Source organism: Micropterus dolomieu, linkage group LG07 (assembly GCF_021292245.1).
Source record: "Micropterus dolomieu isolate WLL.071019.BEF.003 ecotype Adirondacks linkage group LG07, ASM2129224v1, whole genome shotgun sequence".
Lineage (NCBI taxonomy): Eukaryota > Metazoa > Chordata > Actinopteri > Centrarchiformes > Centrarchidae > Micropterus > Micropterus dolomieu.
The window spans coordinates 28299940-28321518 of NC_060156.1; the positions used below are offsets into that span (position 1 = coordinate 28299940).

The 21579-nt window shown below is 41.6% G+C and overlaps 2 protein-coding genes across 8 annotated transcripts in view; both read right to left on the minus strand.

Moving 5' to 3' along the window:
• Positions 1–1136: 1136 nt before the first annotated feature.
• On the minus strand, positions 1137–14862 carry stk17b (serine/threonine kinase 17b (apoptosis-inducing)). The gene is made up of 7 exons (XM_046055069.1): positions 14256–14862; positions 12185–12397; positions 10362–10500; positions 5835–5961; positions 5316–5364; positions 4677–4856; positions 1137–4363 (listed from the first exon to the last, which is right to left on the minus strand). The coding sequence occupies exons 1-7, from the start codon at positions 14375–14377 to the stop codon at positions 4126–4128; spliced, it is 1068 nt and encodes a 355-aa protein (XP_045911025.1). The 5' UTR covers positions 14378–14862; the 3' UTR covers positions 1137–4125.
• Positions 14863–15830: 968 nt separating this feature from the next.
• The window catches only part of hecw2a (HECT, C2 and WW domain containing E3 ubiquitin protein ligase 2a), a 38293-nt gene continuing 32544 nt past the window's right edge, over positions 15831–21579 (minus strand). For 5 of the 7 annotated variants that reach the window (XM_046055067.1, XM_046055068.1, XM_046055063.1 and 2 more), the window contains exons 27-30: positions 20893–21007; positions 19745–19830; positions 19300–19412; positions 15831–18841 (exon numbers count right to left, since the gene is read on the minus strand). In XM_046055067.1, coding sequence (XP_045911023.1) covers positions 18730–18841; positions 19300–19412; positions 19745–19830; positions 20893–21007 — 426 coding nt within the window. In that variant the 3' untranslated portion in view covers positions 15831–18729. The remainder of the gene's footprint in view (positions 18842–19299; positions 19413–19744; positions 19831–20892; positions 21008–21579) is intronic. The other 2 variants (XR_006825842.1, XM_046055065.1) reach the window with 2 other exon arrangements.

The following is a 21579-nucleotide window of genomic DNA, read 5'->3' on the forward strand; positions in this document are numbered from 1 at the left end:
ATAAATTTACGATGTCCAACTCTCTGTCCATACCTCGATGACAGATTGATCATAAAAGCGTCATGTTCAAGATCATGTTTGGGGAAAAAAACAAAACAAAGAAATAGCCTATTTAACCGTGATTTAGATGTTTCTAAAGACGTAATTGCGTTCCAATATGTGCTTTGATATCGACAGTATAATTGAGGAAATGAAACTGTGAGACAGCGGCTTCAAGCTCTGCAGGAGGAGTCAGAGAGAAACTCAGCGTTAGTTGAAGTAAACCTCCTCCCGAGCAGGTTAGGTTCACAGCGTAAGTTGCCGGGGTTACAGACCTAGAGTTTATCTGATCTCGCTCTCTGAAACCCAAACCCAGAGTTTCCCTCATCTCGGCGAGTTTTCACTAAACCCGCTTTCTGAAACAGGGCTCTGAACATGTTACTTGCTACTGCTGGTTTTGATTGAACACGTTTACATTTTTTTTTGACAATATACCAAATTACCTTTTTATAAATAAAAACAATTCTTATAGTTTTTTGTTAAAGTGAAATTGACAGGATGCATCAACGAGAAGGTACACGGTCATTTTCTCACCAGCTGCTTTGTTTCTCACGGTGGCAGAAATGCATCACTGTACTTCTTGTTTATTGCAAAATGTAAAACTGCACATCTGTGTTTTAGTAGGACTGTGGCAGCATGTGTATTAACCCATGTGATCTCTATGTAAGCTTAAATAGCATCTTTGCACTATGCTGATAGGCTGTAACTCATTTTGCTGAATGTAACTTCAAGTCATTCCATTGTGTTTACTACTTGCTGTTTGCCACGCTGTTTAAAGACCCTGGGAGTCAGAGGGGCGGATCAGATTCACTTTTCAAAAAAGCCAAGAGAACATGTATTATTTTAAAGCATCCGCTTTCTAATTGGTAAACATCGTCACCATGTTATTTTGTTCTGTTAACCAGTGACAGAGAGGAATCGAGAGACTTTGTCACTAGTTACTACAGTGCACTTTGCTTCAGCTCTCTCGAGTCAGCAGGTGGCAGCAGTGTGGAAAATATTGAAAGCAGGACATTGAAAAAGACTTTGATCAACACTGGACTGACTCAAGATGACAACAACAACAACAACAACAACAACAAAAAAACAACATCAGATATTTTCTACAACCTTTAATGAGCTTTTTCAGTTTGCTTTGTGATGCTTATATATTAGCTTGCTGTTGATCAGAATACAATATGGATAATGATTTTTTTTTTTTTAGTCATTTCAGATGAAGATCAGAATGCTCATACATTAAAAAATATATATAAAATGCAAAATAAACATACATCTCTCGAACATGTATTTGCTTGTTGCCTGGTTTGACTCTAATCTACAGTATGCTTCAGCGTCACTGCGATCACACAGAACAGAAATATTGGCTGACATCAGTCGCCTGATGAAACTGGTGCTCCACTTCTCGAGGACGACGGCTGAGCACCTCCCACTCAGACAATGAGCACTCACACACGGAGGCCACGGCTGACTAGCTGCTGAAAATAACAGCACAATAGCTGTACAAAATGACAGTCAACACCGCAGCATAAGTCATGTTCAAGTGACCGACGGACAACGGTGGAGCATTTCGTCATTGTGCAAAGTGAGATCCCTGACATCACTGCGTTGCAAAACAAGTCCGTCTTGTGGTTAAGTTACTCAGATCTTAAAATCTTGAGATGCTGCAGCAACAGGAAAGACAACATGTCGCTTGTTTCTGTACAGCTGACTGACACCTCTTGTATCAAGTCAATCATTTCGGTCTGAATCAAGATTATCTCAAGACACTGCCACCTGTTTGGAGAGGTATTAGAAAAAGCAGAGTAGACCGACTTTGAAAATACTTCACTCTTGAGACAAAGTAAGATTCAAGCTTATTTCCTTTTACAGTAGCAAAAGAGTACACTATCAAGCTCAAGTAGGAGCTGCTGACTCTGTGCTGAGATGAGAATCTTTTACAGTGTGGTGTTCCAGTTTTTTAAAGATGACAGCATACGGATGAGAGCATGGCCGTGGCTGGAGACGCCCATCTCCCACACAAAAGGCCATTGTACCGGCTGGTGACAACAACAAACAACAACACAATGTGGTCTTATTCAGTTTGGCACCTCAGAACAAAAAGAGGAATGGAGGTTAGGAGCAATCAGAGATGCCAGCGCTGCACTTGAGGAGAGGTGAGCAGGGGGGGGGGGTTTCTCCCCATATTAAGTCTTACTTAAACAAAAGATGGCAAATCCTGTGAATCACTAGCACCTCATATTTCACATTAAACCGGTTCTCTCATGACAAGCAGCTCTTTCTAAAACTACCATCATTCCCACTTTCCCATCACCAAAAAGCCTTTCATGCCTACATATCTGAACACTCAACGTCACCACTTGAAGGAATAGTTTGACACTTTGGGAAATACACTTATTCCCCAAAATGTCAAACACTTCCTGTAAATGCTTCTTTCAAGGCCGACACATTTCCAACTCCATCAATTTAATTTAATCTTCCTCCTGACTAAATCCATCTGACTCATCTCTCCATTTCCACATTCCTTTACTTCCCAGTACCACCTAAAAACTAAGCCTTTCTTTCATCCTCCCAATTCAATGCAAATATTTCCATTTATTACTCATACTGTAGCCACAACAGCATCGTATTGTTTTAAATAGCTGCTTAATCATCCTCAGTAACCCGTCTCCCACCGTCATTTCAGCACCTCCTCATAAGACACATAAGCGCATTATTTACATTAAAATATATAAGTCCAGCACATAAATAATAATAATAATAATAATAAGCCTATAAGAATAACATTAAGAATACGAAACAAAGTGAGTAGAGTGAGCAGCTTGCCCTGAGATGAAAACAGGAATACATGACTTCAGGCACCCGAGTAGCTTTTAATGAAAGCACGCTGAATGGCTTTGGTGAGGGACTGAAACAGCGAACCTCTCATGGACACACAAACGTAGAGACTTTCAGAAACAGCTCCTGTTGTGCTAATCTGTTCAGTAAGTATGCTAATGAAGTAAGTGCTAAAGTGTTGTTTCTCTTCTGCTGGCCAATACAGAGGAACTTACAGCTCGGTGAGGAAATCCTTTGGGTAAGTGCGGGCGTGGTATGTGAACAGCTACATGACTCACTGGTTTTATGAGCCCTGCAAGTTCCTATCGAACTATTGAAAGAGGAACAAGAATACCATGATTTGTTGCTTAAGCCTTTCTGTCAGAGCAGCTTCTTCTAGAAAATGTGATAACCTGAATCCATGATTGCCATTAAATGTGGAAGCCTTTGGAACGGGGCTATGCTAAGGTTGCAGTTATTAAGATGAGTTTTATCTAAAACCCTGAGCTAAATGGAAACCCTTATTGCAAACATGGGGAAAATGAACATTTGACTTTGAGGGAAATGCAGATATAAGGAATGTAATGTGCTCATGTGTAATTCTGCTGGTTGTTTTTCAAGTCGAAGCACAGCTCTGAAGTGAAATACAGCAATGTTGCAGGTAGACAGAGATAAAGCAGCTGTCCCTAATTCTCTTCAATATGCAAATAAGGAATTTATCACACTTCCTCATTGCAAAGGTCCTTATCTGAATCATACGTTTCTGCTGAAGTACAAGTGCAACTACTAAGTAACCAGGGCTGGAGACTCACAACACTTTAACTTTAAGGCAGAGTGATATTAACTTCTTTAAGGTTTCTTGAGAAAATAAATTTAAAATGCATGAGAGAAGTATTGCATAGATTTCACTAGAAATACTCCATACTAACCTTCATCAGCACAACTATACCCGCTCATGCAGCCCTTTGAAAATACCAGAGATTTTTATAGTATTAAATACTTAAACACACTGCATTAACTGAGACACACTGTACAACGTTCACACATTTTAACAGCGATGGATCAGTGAGAGATTTAGCTGGTTATCTTTGGTCTGAGTGGTCGATCTTGGAATTTTGCAAATTAGTGGATTATATCACAACCTAAGCACTTTTGAGAGGTGGGCAGCAGACAGCTGGTCTTCTGGAGGCTTAAAAGAATTTAAAAGCTCAGAGGAAGAAGAGGGCACCCCCGCCTCCCACTTTAATTCCTCCCGTTTTTTATGATCTCTTTTCAAAGGTCACCGTCTCCAGCAGCGGGCGTTTCCTCGTCGAAGCGAAACCTTTTTGTATAAGAGTGTGGCGAGTCCAGGAAGTTCTCCTTGTCTTCTGGGTCTTCGGGCGGGGCTGCCCACTTGGTGCCGCAGCTCCTTTCGCGGGCGGGGCGGGTTGTGGCTGGGTCGGGGCTCAGACAGAGCTGCTGCTGCCACAGCCAGGGGTGGGTCATACACTCTGCAGCGCTGGGCCGGTCCCTGCGGTCAAGCACAACGTGAAACACTTACAATTCAACGCTGTAGCTCAAGTAGCCTGTCAATAACAGCTGCTGCTAACCGCTCTACACTATCTATTTCCTGAATTTCCCCTCTGGGGATCAATGACGGCTTATCTCAGTATGCTGGTTATTTCTGGGATTTTTCGATGATCACTTTTTAAAACATCTAAAAACTGTAAAATAAATAAATAAGCAAATTGCAACTTCCTAAAGCCCAATGTGACGTCTTTCAAAAAGAGTAAACTGAAAGTAAATTTAGTTGAAAAACAAATTCACACGCCTTCTTTACTCACTCTGGCGTTTTGACCAGCAGCTTGCGGATGAAGTCCACAGCCAGCTCCGACACCCTGGAGAAGGCCTCCCTGCTGTAGTCCACGCTGACCTGGGACACATTCAGATACGTCTCCTGCTTGTCGTCCCCAGCGAACGGAGACTCGCCCGTCACCAGCATGTAGGCTATAACACCCACGCTCCTGAGGAAAACACACGTGCATGAGGGACGCAGTCAGAACATGTACAGGAGCGCCTGTGGTTTGAATACCAGAAGACCCACAGGGCGACTGATTTATTCAATAATTATAAAAAAAAAAAAAAAAAAAAGCATAAGTAAGAACAAAAGGCAACCACTAAAATAATTACCCAAACTGTAAACAGCCATTAGCTTTTGCAGAGCTACTTTGTGGTGTGGTTTACCAGCAGCTCACCTTCTTTTTCATCTACAAATCATTTGCTTCACAGAACCGAGTTAAAATGGGGGTTTGATAACATCCTCGACTCTGTGTTGCTGACCCTACTGGGCATTCAGTGTAGCTGTATCACAGTGTCCTGATAGAAATGATTTTCTCTCCAGTCACCACAATGAAGCCTTAAAAAAAAACTGCTCAATATACTCCAAAAGGAAGTCATTTTCAGTTTTGTTAGCATGGACTCACCATAGGTCAGTCGCTGTTGTGATTGGCTCATAATTCAGGATCTCTGGAGCTGAATGAAGGCATGAAAGTAAAAAACACTTGTCATTCAACATTGCAAAAATGTCTTCTCGTAATTTCCTGTATCATTTCAAACCTCATTGTTTTTTCTGTCTTTGTTATTACTCCGTTGTTTTTTTTTGTTTTTTTATCTACTTAGCCGTTTCATTAAATGTACAAAATGACCAAATTAAATTTACAAGGAAGGCTAGACAAAAAAAACAGCCCAAAAGTTTTCTAGAAGTCTGTGTGACAGCAGGGTTGTATCTGAAGACAATGCGTATCTATTAGTGTAGTCAAACAGCCAAATGCCAAGGCCTTCTCAATAACCATAAACAGCTGATCATTTGTGACTTTTTGTTTTTCTCTGACACCTACAAAATGCATTTTTGTTGACAAGATAGGTTTCACGCCAGACATGCTGATGACATCCTGTCTGATGACTCCGAGTAATTAAAGCATGTTTTCTGAACATCACCTTACCCACATATTCAGGTGTGCCAAGAATCTCTCTGAGCTCTCCCACTGCACCCAGTCTGCGTGCCAGGCCAAAGTCTACAATCTTTATGTCTCCTGGTGGAGACAGGCTGGTCAGGAGAATATTCTGCGGCTGAGAAAGAGGAAACACAAAAGTGAGCATCATGTACAGTAGAACGCAGAAAAACTGAAAAGAAAAAACCCAGAATGACCGGCCGGGGTGGAATTTAGGTTATTTCTTTTTACTATTTTAATTCTGCTTCATTCTGCACATTATTTACACTGAACAAAATTACAAACGCAACACTTTTGTTTTTGCCCCTGTTCACCATGAGCTGAACTCAAAGATCTAAGACTTTCTCTATGAACACAAAAGGCCTATTTCTCTCAAATATTGTTCACAAATGTGTCAAAATCTGTGTCAGTGAGCACTTCTCCTTTGCTGAGATAATCCATCCACCTCACAGGTGTGGCATATCAAGATGCTGATCAGACAGCATGGGTATTGCACAGGGTGTGCCTTAGGCTGGCCACAATAAAAGGCCACTCGAAAATGTGCAGTTTCACTGTATATGGGGGGTCTGGGGAGGTCAGGAAACCAGTCAGTATCTTTCCACCATTTGCCTCACGCAGTGCAACACATCTCCTTCGCATAGAGTTGATCAGGTTGTTGATTGTGGCCTGTGGAGTGTTGGTCCACTTCTCTTCAATGGCTGTGCGAAGTTGCAGTCAGGTCGAGACCCTAATGAGGACGACGAGTATGCAGCAGCTGTCCGGGTGGCTGGTCTCAGACGATCTTGGAGGTGAAGATGCTGGATGTGGAGGTCCTGGGCTGGTGTGGTTCCATATGGTCTGTGGTTGTGAGGGCGGTTGGATGTACTGCCTTTGGAGACGGCTTATGGTAGAGAAATGAACATTCAATTCACGGGCAACAGCACTGGTGGACATTCCTGCAGTCAGCATGCCAATTGCACGCTCCCTCAAAACTTGCGACGTTTGTGGCATTGTGCTGTGTGATGGAACTGCACATTTTCGAGTGGCCTTTTATTGTGGCCAGCCTAAGACACACCTGTGCAATACCCATGCTGTCTGATCAGCATCTTGATATGCCACACCTGTGTGGTTGATGGATTATCTCAGCAAAGGAGAAGTGCTCACTGACACAGATTTGTGAACAATATTTGAGAGAAATAGGCCTTTTTCAGTACATAGAAAGTTAGATCTTTGAGTTCTGCTCATGATAAATGGGGGCAAAAACAAAAGTGTTGTCTTATTTTGTTCAGTGTACTTTACTCACTTCTTGAATCTGCATCGTTACATAGATGACGTTTAAGGGAGAGATAGCAATCTTCATACCAGGGGGACATGAGTTAAAAATTAGCATTAGCTATAAACTTTACATGCAGCACTTCAGTGACAAGCTTTGTTTTGACACTATGTTTGTTTGCATTGTCCCTGTCAAATAAATAAAAAAATATTAGGAACATTTCTGGTTGTTTATTTCTAACTGCAATGCACTACAGGAAGTGCTGGGGGCAGTATCGCTTCCACTGTCTACCATTACTGCTTGACTGTAAGTAAACTCATGAAGAAGAATTCATGCGAAAAGCAGAAAGTAAAGTAGAAAGAGACGATCAGCAGAACGTTTGAGGAGATGGGGAGACGTAATTATGCGACGGCGGATTTTACTGACGTGACCTGCCGTCCTGATGTAACTAAAACGTTCTGAAGATGGACTACAAAAAGCGCATCTTTGACACAGCGGCCCATGTTGTTGTAATGCAGGCCATCTAAATGTGGACAACACGGTGGAATATATTACCTAATAACCAAGATAGCAAAAAGGCAGATAAGGTAGCCTACCAGTCACTAAATAATGGACAGGGTTGTTATTTTGCTCCCCTCCCCACCCACAGGCGTATTTATCAACATGAATCCCAATTGTATGTAAATACAGCGTTTCCCACAGAATGACAGCGTAACTGTGCAGAGAGAGAGAGAGAGAGAGAGAGCGCTCTGTCATCAAATACGATTTTACCCATTTTAAATAACAAAATCAATCAAAAATCAGCCTTGATAATGTGTCAGGCCGCCACAAATAAATCAGTGTGTGGGAAACGCCTACTGAAGAGGTTATCCAGCTTGATCTTTGTCTTTATTAAGGCGAGGGTGTCAGCATCTGTGACTGAAGTAAAACTAATTTGCTGAAGGCTGCAGTACATAACGTGAGGCTACACGCTGGAACATTATCCTCACTTTGATCACGTTACAAGACTAGTAGCAGCTCGCATGGGTCTCAGTTATTGTTGACAGTTTAAGATATATGCATATTAGCAAGTTATGGCATAAGAGAGAAAAGGCTTAACAGACAGTGGTAACTTACATGGTGATCAACCTCCTTTATCCGTCATGGTTGGTGACATAAAACGGTGTTGAAACAGTATCAGATTACAAAAGAGCCAAAAGAAAACAAACCAAAAAAAAGAAGGTAATTGTGAGTCTTATTAAAGTATCATAATGTGCTCTGATGATTGATTTTATCGTATGAGTTTGAGAACGTGCGCCGCTTTAAATGTTCCCGCCGCAAGGAATTGTGGGAAGGCATTCTCTCCTTTCCTTACGTAAAGGATGGTCAGGTGTACCCTATGCTAAAATTGGAAGCATTGAAGCACCTTTCCTTAGCTTTTAGAGAATTCCAACAGCTCTTATCATGGCTGCCACTGAAATAATTCCGGTTCACTTCACTCAGTTAGGAACCTTCCTAAGCAAACACGTCTCGACGGCATGCCCAGCAGCACGCTTGTGGGTCATACGCATGCGTAGAACCGCTAAGTAGCACATCTCGATGGGCAGCATAAATCGACAGAACACCTACCGGCCAGTCACGCCCACAGAGCGCTCTGGTCCCAGTTACTCAGACCACTGCAGCAGCAACAACAGAGGAAAGGCAGTGTTTCCTATACGTTCATTTATTTGTGGCGGCCCGTCACAATATCAACGCTGACTGCCACATACTGATTTTCGTTTCTTTTATCTTATTTTATTGCAGATCAGCGCCATAGCGCATTCACGCAGCACATCTTCTCGCTCGTCTCTCTCTCTCTCTCATAAACACCCCAGCACAAATCTGTCCAACACAACTGTGGAAATTTTCGGAGACCCAGCTTTAAAAATGTTAGTAGTAATATGTAATGGATTAAAGTACATCAAGGAACATCTGGCTCGTGGCCTACAGAACATTCTCCACTGAGTTACTGCCTAAAACTTATAAGCACTTCTGAAAAATACTACAGCAGTAGTACAAAAGGGGACTGTTGCTTTATTGTTTTAAATAGACATTACATTGTTAGTGTACAGTTATGCTTCTAATTTGCTTTTATTTTATGTAGTTCCAAAGCAAATATCTTTGTTAAACAGTTAAAAGTTTTAAAGTTAGTTTAAATCAGTGAATTATGGGTAGCTAGTATGAGTAGCCAACACTGTCTGTCCCTGGTTTCCCCCTGGCGTTGATACTAGTGTTCATTCTGAATAGTAAACCTTGTTGACTTAATGGCAACATTAGCTAGTTAGGCTGTGTGTTGGAGATTAGTAATTCACTTGAAAGGTATTTAATTAGTTAAATGGTTTTATTAGGGTTAGGGGGTGACAAATATAATCGTGACTAGTCGACTAATCAAATAAATAATTAACAATTAGTCGACTACGAAAATAGTCATTAGTTGCAGCCCTAATAGTAATACCATACAACATCTCTCTGTGTTTTTCTGCAAAAAGCTAAAATGGGTTGCCATATATACCTGGGCAGTCTATATGTGGGAAACACAGCTTACGTTTAACTTGGGCTCATAAATGTTCTCAAGTTATCTTTAAAGACTAGTTCAGTAACGGTTTTGCCCTCTAAGAGGAAGTGTTTACCTTTCTGTTAAGCACTGAAAATATATTAACCATATGACACTCGGCAAACACTACTCTTATAAAATGACAGCATCATTCTCTACAAGAGAAGTTGAAAACATACAGTACACAATGTGCTTGTTTCGTTTTGTGTGTTTTAAAGGCAGATTAGCCTCTACTGTAAGTTGAAACAATCAGTCATGTAAAATTCCTAACCCTGGTGAAATGTACACTGGTATTATTGTTAAGTGTTTTAAAACGGGAATCTACCAGCAAACGTAGCCAGATAACAAAACCTTCATTTCACAGGCTGGTGTCAGTGCTGCAGGAGTTGTGGGGAAATCATTAAGTTTACACTGTGCTGTTGAGGTGTCCCACTTAGCCCTAGGTGAAGGGTTCAGTTACCACCTATAATCCCGGTTCTGGGCTTAACCGTGCCATGATAATAGTAAATTGGGGTTTTGAGAACACAACTTCTCTAAAAAAGGAATACGCAGCCACTTTAGGGGGAAGTTTGTGGTGAAGCGAGTGAACATGTAAAAATAGATTCCCTCAGCCTTAAGCTACACTCATGCATGCCCTTTTCTGTGTGTGTGTGTGTGTGTGTGTGTGTGTGTGTGTGTGTGTGTGTGTGCAGACCTTCAGGTCTAAGTGCACCAGGTTGCTCTGGTGGAGGTAGAGGACTCCCTCCAGTGTTTGCCTGATCAGACGAGTGATCTGGGCCTCTGGCAGCAGCTCCTCAGACACACAGTGGTCAAATATCTCTCCACCTGCCGCACTGGGCAAAGAGAAAACACAGGAACACTGTAAACACACAGATGCACACACAGAGGCTGTGTATGAAAGCGTCAACTACTAAAATGTCCCACGACAGTAGAATACCAGGCAATTTGGTGATAGTTTGTATGTGACGCACTTTCAGCAACAGAAACTGGATGGATTGCAGGGTGGCCTGGTGGTTTTAGTGGCCAACCCATAGCCAGAGGATCCCTGGTTTGATCCTTCCTGCCCTGGCAAAGTGCTATTGAGCAAGAAAGCAACCTCCCTTCTGCTTACTCACTGTAAAGCACTGTAGGCAAGACAGTCAGCCAAAGTTGACACAAAGCCCTAAAATTGCGCCCCGAGTACAAAGTTCATCTGATTTAATTTTACATTTCAGGTTATTCAAGTTTCTAATTTGGTATTTCTCTCAGCCCTTCTTTAGTTGTCCATGCTGTCTTAGTTAAACAACCTGAGTTCTTTGCTCTCAGGGAGGGATTAACATGTCTCCAACAACAAGTATTAAAGGTGTGGTTAGAAAACCACTTCAAGACAACCACTGTGCATTCTTTCTCCCAATCTAGGTGTCGCATCTAATTTCTGTGTCTGATGGTACAAAGGAACAAGACGAATGATGTGCCGGACAAGGAAGGACAGTTCATTTGAAAAAATGGATAAATGTGAAAGGTTAAGACGTCAGGACATGATCATGGTGCCTATGAAGATGTTCATCAGGTCATCTAGATCTAGAGTTTCAGCTCCAGCAGTGCAGTCATTTCCCTAACATGGGCCTTTTAATCTCGAAACAAATCTTTTAGGAAGAAAGAGCGTTACATAAATAGGCTGGGAGTGTGGCAGCTCCTTCAGGTTGGACAAACAGGACTTTGCCCTTCAACAGGCATTCACAGGCTCATACTGCTGGCTGTGCATGTTGCATGTTTGTGGTGAAAACACTGAGTCAGTGAGAGCGGTGTTCAGACAGGTTAGATAGTGGTTTTCAAGCCAACATACCCCCATAGTTCCATCAGATGGGCCTTCATCACACCCTTTGATAGACAGGATGGCTTTACAGTATTGTTCAATGTTTATTTTTTTTTACCAGTTTTGCCACAGTTTGCATTTATGCTACTACTGTTTAAAGGGTCAGAAACTGGTTGGTTCAACCACTTACAGTCTCTTTACTTTAAGCTTTTTGTGGTCTTCTTTTTTAACTAGTTATCCTGAAGTATTAATCAACTAACCTGACTCAGACTACCACTGTTGGTAAGTTTTTGTGACAATAATCTCGAAACAGGTATCTTCATTTGAATGCAGAGGCAAGGAACAAGATTTTGGTATCAGAATTCATATGTAGTCAGTGTGGTATTGACCAATCAGGTTTGAGCAGGCTTTGGTTGAATGCAACACAGTCCACAATCGAGGCCGAGATTGTTCGAACTATAAAAGATCAGTATTATACAAATGTGTATCCTTACTTGTGTAGTGATTTTCCTCCTAAACACAAATATGTGTCTATATGTTATCAAATCATAATTTCCATTTTTCAAATTAGCAGAGCTTCAAGATGTTTCCATGTATCCCCTGGTTACTGCACAAGTACCCCTGGTAGGGAATCACTGGGTTAAGAGAAGATCAAATATGATGTTGTATACATCAAATTAAAAAGATAAAACAATATGTTACTGGCTCTGTTGTGAACTCACTATTCCAGCACTAAGACAATGTCGTGATCGGTTTCGTAAGCAGCATGCAGGTTGACCACTCGGAGGTTGTTACGGGCCATCTCCAGGACGGCCATCTCATGAATGACTTCTGCCCGGCAGTCACGACCTCGCCTTCTCTTCCGTAGGAACTTGGCAGCAAACACTTTGCTCGTGGCCTTGTCCACACAGCGCTTGACCACAGCAAACTTCCCCCTAGTAAGCAGAAAGTGGACATGTGGTTAAGGTACACCCCTTAGTCAGACAGATATCAGTTTCATTTCCAAACTACACAAAAATCTGGGACTTCTCCACAAGGCCTTGCAATGACAGCAACAAAAGAAAGGATCCTAAAAAAAAACAAACTTATTACAGGAATCCAAGAGCAATGAAGGTTACAAACTCAGAAGGACTTCTATTAAAGAATGGAACAATGACACTGAAATATCCTACTCCTTAGTAGCACCATCTATCATTTTAACAAGTCATGTTTACATGCAGGTTTCGCAGCATTAGCACTTGATAGACAAAATATGTTTGCAATGCAATGTCAAGCTGAGCAGAGTCCCTAACATGAGTCAAGTTCCAAAATAGCTGGATCCTATAATTCCAATAATGTAACTCAGTAGCTTTTGTTAGACGCTGCCCAACCGGTTCAGCTCTGCTATCTCTCTAGCTTTCTGATGTTTGGTGCTGGACAAGTAACACAGATTTTTTTAGCTGTAAACAGCTGGGTTGGAGAAAGCATCCTAGACTCAATCATAAAGTAAATGCGCAGGCTGTAAAACCAAAACAACAAGCTAAAACAATTCCTTAAAAGGTCAAAAGTGGAACTAGAATTGCCTCATGTTCTTAGATATTGCACTTCCTATATTGACAAATCACACACAAATAAGTGAACAGAAGTGGCCTGTTTCTTGTTTCTAAAGCCTGGTTTTCACATGTGCTTGTGTCCTTCCTCCTGTTTTGAAATAAGAATTATACAGTACACACCTCAGAGATCTGAGGATGTGATCATCAACCATCAGCAGTTGCCAAATACATGACAAAGGTTTACCATAGGCTCGTGTGTGGTTATAGTCCGGAGTCCAAATGCAATTAACGCTGTGTATTGAATTACTTGATCTGTGCTGTACATCAGTGCAAATGCAGAAATTATAGACTAAACGCACTTCAATATATATTATTAGATAAAGAACAGGTTAGTTTTAGTCTTCTTTTAAATGTTTTTGTCATATGTGATATATGGCAGTTATTACACTTGGACCCTCATGTCTAATGTTGTCTAAATCTGTAGTGACAACATAACCTAGTTCAGTGGCTCAGTTACGTCCACACTCTGTTTCGATTATACAGAAACTGACATTGTCATATGTAAATACAGACGGGAGGATAAATGACAGGAAAAACCTGAATAAAAGAGAAAACATTTCAGATGCAGATGCTTCCTGCACCAGGGCTCACTGAGCCGTTTGCTGAGGTTGGAAATGACTTGAATTAAATGCTACAGCCTTTACAGTCACCATAACCCAGTTTCACACCTATGGAAGACTTTGGGCCAACATGTAGACAATGCCCTCCACATTCTCCCAAACACCAAATAACAACATAAACTTTGAAAAGTCTGCGACTGCCCTGCTATTTGTCGTTTAGTTATGTCTGGCTATGTGTGTGTTTCTTTATATCTGCTGTGCTTACGTCTCTCTTGATCTCGATGACATGACGAGGTAGAAGGTGGTGTGTATAAATGAGGGGATATCTGGTGTTTATTCCTTCAATAGAGTTCAACAGACTAAGCAAGGAGACCTGAAGCTGTCCAGGAGGCTCATGTTCTGACTCTATACTGACACATTTCATGTTGCTTTTTCCTGTCATTTGTCACCCATCTGTATGACACTGGCACAATTACCGCATTAAAATATATTTAACTTCACTGAGTACTATGATAACACATGGAAATGTATGACACTCTCACGCTGTCCTTGATGTTGCTCTGATATAAGGCTGACAGTTTCTAAACCTCTCTCGGGGACCCTGACAGTCCCAGGACAGCAGCCCCATCGGTTTGACTCACCTTCCAAGTTCTCCGGTGATTTCATATACACTTTCCATCGGCTCCGAGCTGATTGGGGTCTGAATTTCGCTGAGCAGCCCCGCGGAGAGCCCGCTGCGACTGTCCAGCCGCCTCCGAGACATCTTCCTATCAGTCCTGCTGCCAGCTACCCGGCTGGATACTGTGCTGAACGCTAAGTAAACCTTAGAAGAGCGATGAAACTAACCTAAGTGGCTAGTTAACTTAGCTAACGTTTACACTACCAGCTTCACTTTAGTTACATGTTAATGTTAAGTTGGCGAAACCGGTTACCACGCTATTGCTTAGTTTGAATAGTTAGTTTACCGAGTCCGGTTAGCTCAACTGTCGCTAATTAAGTTAGCTCCAACGGTCAATCTCGCGAGTTCAAAAGTGAGTTAAACCGATTTTCCACAGCTCAACGTGGAAGGAGCGGTTAGTCTATAAAGTCGATACATACGGATGATTCCAGTGGGGAAATGATCCAAACTGCCGCTGCGGGCGACTATTATATCGCTTAATAAGTTTATCTAACGTTAGAGAGTTTTCGATCATTTTTACATCCCTCTGTTTGACACTTTCGCGACACGTCACTGCCTGGCGCATGCGCACTGATGTTGTGTTTGAAAAACGCGAGGTTGGGTTTGTCTGAAACGTGAACACTGTTTGAACAGGTAACCTGAGATCAGGCAGCCTACTCCCTTTATTTATGTAATAGCGGTGGTGGCGGGTTATGATAGGTCAAAAATATGAGAAAATAAATAGATTTCTGTATATCAGGGGCGCAGCACAGCACCCTATAGGCATTTCATTGTAGTAGGCCTATCTATACTCAGTCCCCTTGCCCCCCCAAGCCATAGGCCATTGACTGACTGAGATGAAAAGTCAGTCATTTTGACTTTTTAAAGTGGAAATGTTGGCTAAGTCAAAATTAAGAGTTACTAAGTCATAACTACATGCACTGCATCAAAGCTGCATGATAAAAAGTCTTAATTGTAAGGTGACTTAGTATCTCATAATTTTGACACTTCTATATCATATTTTTGAGTAGAAAGTCAAGCATTTACTTAGTATGTTGCAATGATGGCTTTCTATGCAATTTTTACTTTCCACGAGTATTTTTATTTTTGTCATTTTGAACATTTTATCTATTTTTCTTTTCCTGGCAGAAATGAACTACCACGTAAATCTGTCCATTGTGCACGTGCATTTATTAACATCTGGCAAAGCATCTGGAGGGCATTGGAAGCGTCACACTGACCTACGCATCTGTCCCGAAAAGACTGCAACTTCTCAAAGCACCACGCAATTACAAATGTATAAAGTATGTATAGGGAAAGTTTTACAATTTGATTTTTTTTATATATATATTTTCTCCACATGATCATTGTGAAACAAATTATTTAGCTGCACTTTTTCTATTTTTCTTTTCCTTTTCTCTGACATATTTGGCTGGTAATGTGGGGATTATGAGAGGATTGTTTAATCAATAAGAGGTAGTGGCTACTTGCTGATTAGGTGTTTCCCAACACACTAATACTGTCTTGTACAAGATAAATAAGGGTCATGTATCATTAATCAAAATGTTCCATTTGTTCTCTTTTATTACAATCATTGGGGTGAAATGGAGACACACATACAGGAGCTTTGCATAGAGTGGAATTCTGAAAACTGCAGCCGGGTCTTGTCAGAAATGTACTAGGAAAGACAAGAGATGCAACTGTTTTCATCTGCCTTACCGGTCTGCTGCAGCAGAAAAGCCTCATTATGGAAAACTTCAAACTGACCAAGTGAATGTATATCCTAACGTGAAGTGTTGTTGCCCATGCCACAAAGCTGCCCTTCAAGCAAACATGGGGTGATGCTCTGTAAGGATTTGGCAGACGCCAGGAGTGGGATGTGTTTGTTAGACAGAAATAGAGAGCAGGCCTAATGATTGACTTTGCAAGCCCCAAACCTTTGGTACATTCGGTGCAAAATATGTATTTATACACACAGGACAGACATACATTTATATACAAATAGACAAACAAGACCACACACGGTACACATACATGTGCTCTCACGTTTCACAAAATCAAAACAGCCCTATTGATTCATCACTGATTCATGAGCAATGAAGCATCACCTTTGACCTATTACTAAGATAGGCAGACACGCACATGTGAAAGAAACAACCATTTTTGAAACATGCTGCCGAGATACTCGCCATTACACTGTCATAGAGAAAACAAACTATTGCATTCACACATTGTCCATTCCCAGAGCTAAAACTAAGTGACTAAAGCACCTATTTCCTACACCCTGTTCCCATGAGCTGAACACTCAAGGTATGACAGTGCCAGGTGAGCATAAGGCCGCATGCCTCAAGTAAGCGCCACAACCAAAGTGACACAACTTAACCAGCTCCCTCACCCCTTTTTCTGAATGGATATCAATATCCTCATGCAAAAAAGCTATTAAGGACAGAGTGTTGCACTATTTCAGCATGCAATATCGAGCTATAACACAACGCCATCTAGGGGTTTCTGCCTCAGCGCAGCTCACAGAGCTGACCGGGAAGATCCCGCATGCAGTATTGGACTGAGAGGGGGGCTGGGATACAAAAGGATGCCGCCACATCTTGCATCACACGTGGGGCTCCCTAGCACTATTTCAGCCCCTGTGGTCTAACTCCAACAGGGCTCTGTACAATAGGTGTAATCTTGCATGCACCCCATAGAAAATGAGTATGTGTTTGTGTGTGTTTGTGTGCATGTAAGAAAGTGTGTGAGAGACTGAGTAAAAGGGCCCTCAGGGTTTGGGTCGTGCACTTAAGATTTATAGAAATGTTTTATCACATGCTTTTTAAGAAGAAGCTATTGACAACACCAGGTTTTTGTTTAGGTGGTGCCATAGTAATGACACCTTACCGCCCCCTTGTGTTGATGTCTGTGTTGGGAATTTAAACCACAGCTCCTGTTTGATTTGTTATTAGACACACAGATCTGGTCAAACTTCACAAGGAAATAAAATAGCTTCCCTTATGAAATTTCACTTTGTGGTCAGGAAAACCCACGAGGCACTAAAAGATTTCCTTTCCCTCCACTTCTAACTTTCCACTTTGTGTTTTCCTCTTCCGCCTGCTTGAAATCCTCCTCGGGGGCTGGACAAAGTTGCTTGAGGAGGTTCATACATTCAGTCACTTATTTGGTACATTCATCACTTTCATTGGATGGGAGGCAATTACATCAGTGGGACGGGCCTTGTGTATCATCTGTCATCATTGGTCTGTGTGAGAAAGTACATCTATTGCTCATGATCAGTTTGAAAGACAAACCCTGCACTTCTATCTGACTGAAGTGTGTCATTAAATGTATCTGTATACTGGAGGGAGTGCATCTATTACACTGTAAGAAAGTGCACCCGCAGCATCAAGGCTGTAATATTGTATGCATGTGTTTGTGTGTGTGATAGTAAGTGTCCTTGTTAAATATATATAGTAATAAACAGGACTGCATGTCTCAGATGTGTCTTTACCTTTCGTGCCCATGTACAGTAAGAGCTCTGGTGTCGCAGTATTGAAGGTAACAGTCTTGACCAGAACCTGCTGTCACTATCACAAATAAGACTGTCCGGAAATGTCACTGATGATTTGTGACTCCTTGTCTAGCGTAACCAGAAATCAGAACTGTAAAAACAAGTGTATTTTTAAGTTACGGAACTGGAACAACTGGGTTTATGCAATTTTGTGTATGTTTGTGTGTGTATTAGTGCACATTAGTGTAATCCTTGCTCTCTCACAGGCAAGGAGGACCAGCCAACATCCAACTGTAAGTCTAAAACGTCTTTCTTATCTTTCAATGCTGATAAAAAATCTTGGAGGAAACACTGGTTTGTACCATTAATAAAAACTAAATGTCCCACAGTTGTGTGTGTTTTGTGCAAAGGTGATTAATGTGTGTGTGTGTGTGTGTGTGTGTGTGTGTGTGTGTGTGTGTGTGTGTTATAGTTCATAACGTTGCAGTCCCAGTGCAGAAAGGACACAGTTTAGAGGTCCAGAGAGGGGGAAGGGAGGGTGGGTTTTGAGCAGCTGTCTCTGAGGTGCAGGTTGGAGAAGGAGGACGGAAGGTGCTAGAATTCCAGTAAACAAGGCCATTAACTGAAGAGATAAAGCACACATGTGGCTCAATGAACAAAGGTTACCATGAAAACAAGAAATTGTACAGCTTTTCAAACCATTCTCCGATTCTCTTCCTTTCTTCCAGAAGGTGTTCACTTGATAGACTTCTGTTATACATAAGAGAAAGACAGAGAATCGGAGGCTGCGTGCTGAATGACGAAAAGCCAGGCGGTGAAACAGCAGAGTTATCCACGGGGAAGTTAGTTGCCTTTTGAGGATATTAGTTTTATATTCCATGTCTCTCCTAAGTGAGAACGGTGGATTTCCAGATGGTTCACTCTCCCAAGTTGAACCTGGGTGTGAGCTGATTTAAGGTTACTCCAAACCGAATGTGCTCGTTTCCTCCACAGCAGTGACCAGCTTCTCGTAAAGCATGGAGAAGGAGGGGTAAGGTGGGAGGTCCAGACGATTAAAGCAAGTGTGAGCCCTATGGAGACACATACACAGGCATTAATCAGATGAATGCCAAGATAAATCATCTGTGAGGTTTAAACTTAACTAAAACCAAATTTAAAAAGAATAAAAATCAGATCAGATGATGCCTTAAATGACGTTGGTAGAGAGAAAGTTTAATGACATAGATATAAAGATAGTAAAGCTATAAAATGTACATGTTGGTCCCATTAGTTAGTTAGTTCATTTAGAAAGGGAAGCCCTGAGAAGGAGAAAGGACTGAAACACACATTGTGTCATTATTTGTAACTGTTTAATCTTTGTGTAATAATCAGTATTTCATTTTACAAGGGAATGTTCATATATAAATGAAGGAATTAGGACAAAAATAAAAGGCCCAACCCCACTTCAGCAAAAGAAAAAAATACACCTTTTTAATCATTTGTACAGTTCCTAAAGGCGACATAGTCATCCCATTAGTCATCAGCTTACCTGGGTAAGGAAGTGATTTTCCCCCACTTTTCCACACAGAATCTGCGGGGTCCATTACTGCCCCGTAGAGAGGCAAATCCCTCGTAGGGAATACTGGAGGTGCCTGTCACAAACTAGAGAGACGGCCAATAAAGTCACAAAAAGTTCGAAAGCAGCATAAAAACATTTATTCAGTTATTATTTATGACTTATAACTAAAGAAATTTTTTTTTTTTTAGTTCTGCAGGTTTTTATATGAATTTAAACAAGTAGTCTCATCTAAACTGAGAAGGTTCAACTTCAATGAAATTAGAAAATTGCATGCAAATTGTATAATCTAGTTACATAAAAGAGAGCTTAAAGTAACATCTTTCTGCAGCCTCAAGCAGGACTCTGCAGTGCCTGCAGGGCACCCAGCCTCCACATGGGGGCAGTCTGTGTGCATGCGGTCACCCACGTGCTGTACCTGCAGCAGTCTTAGCCTCTGCTCATTGTTGAACCTCTCTACAGCTGCCCAGAACCAGCGAATCACTATATGGTTGTCATGGTAACCTGAGAGGAGACAGATATGATGGTGCATGAGTCAGATGAATAACAAATATTCCTGGCCCCTGATCCTCACTGCTCTCTTCCACCTCCCGCATCACTGTTTCTCCACTGTGATTTTTGAATGAGCTCTGCTGTTTAATATTTAATGGCCGAGGCTGTTTTGTCCATCTCAGTCGATTCCTTTATTAAACGAGCCTCACACTGAGTCACGGCCGACTGTCCGTTTGGGTTCTCTTGTCTCTCTGCTTGCTGGCGGCTTTTCAACTGTATTGGCCAGACCCTTAAAAAGCCTTTTAATGTGATCTGTTACAAATGGTTTGGACACTGGTGCTTGCATGCTTGTACTGCACACAAGATGTATTACAATAATTAAATAGCAATAACTCCCCGAAGAAAAATTATTTATCAATTATTATTTCTTCCCATCTGTTCTTCAGCAGCCACATTTCTAATATTGTTTAGAGTTGTCTTGCTGACACTTGTGTTTTACAAAAATATTAAATAGACATGTGCAGCTCATTTATGGTGATTATGGTAAGAGATACCTTAAGTCTTTTTTTAATTACTGTAAGCAGCATGCCTTTATTTTGTATCTGTATTTCTTAAACAATCCTGTAGATATAAGAGGTTTAGAGGCATCCCATCCTTACACATGCAGTGGACATTGGCTGGAATGGCAGCGGACCACTGTTGCAACTTGAACCAGTGTTTTAAACAGTGGACACTGGGGGGCTACATTTGTCAGTTAATTTTTTCTTCAGGAAGATTGCTGGGTTTAATCCCTGGACTCGCTGAGAAAAACTTGAAGAAAGTGAATGAGAAAAACTTTAAACCTCCTCAGCGATTACTTAACACTGAGGCGTTCTTTAGCAAGGCCTCTACATTATCTAATCCCCCCTGCTCAAAACAGAGGGTTAGCTGGTGCACACCTGCAGCTTTCAGTTATGAATGAATTGTGTGTGCATTTGACTTTGCTAGTTTTCTCACGTTGCTGTCAGTGTGCCATGAACACTTTCATCTCTGTCTCTGCTTTCTGCCCCACTGGCTCCCTGCTGCTTTACATACCTCCTCTGTACTCTGTGTTGTTTCTCCAGTCTGACAGATCGATCTCTGCGGTGCCCGCAATCACCAGCTCCAGCTCCCTGGCATCAAACACAGACACCAGTCGCACATCCACCACCTAACACACACACACACACACACACACACACACACACACACACACACACACACACACACACACACACACACACACACACACACACACACTCAAACGGATGAACACATGGTATATAACATATGATACAGCCTATTCATTTATCATCCTTCCCACATACATCATGAGTTCCAGCGACACAGATGGCAGTAGGATAAACATAGTGAAAACATTTTTTGGCGTCTCTCATTTTGTTTACAGTAAATGGTGGCGTTTATTTGTTTAGTAAACTGAGGCCTGTAAACTCACATTGACACACATGTAGCCCCCAAAGACCCCGTAATCTGTCACAAGGGACTTAAGCAGGGGTTGGGCTTGTACCAGTTATAAAAAGTCATGAGAAAAAGAATATGAGCACCAGTCCACATTATAGTTCACTCTTGTTTCACTCTGTCATGCTGAGCTTCCACAGCATGTAGGACTGCGGGCTTTCAGATGTAAACATCCATCTTACAGTTATACACTGGACATTCTCACTTGTTTAAATCCACATATGTTCATCTGTCATTATTCAGAGTCTGAACAGACCACTCCAA

Bases quoted from the DNA above. Each gene is read 5' to 3' on its own strand.
- stk17b (XM_046055069.1), bottom strand. From the start codon at position 14,377: ATGTCTCGGAGGCGGCTGGACAGTCGCAGCGGGCTCTCCGCGGGGCTG. The intron at 12,398-14,255 runs GTGAGTCAAACC...TCTGCTTACTAG, and splicing joins ATCACCGGAGAACTTGGAAG to GGGGAAGTTTGCTGTGGTCA. The intron at 10,501-12,184 runs GTGAGTTCACAA...CTCTTTGCCCAG, and splicing joins ATTGTCTTAGTGCTGGAATA to TGCGGCAGGTGGAGAGATAT.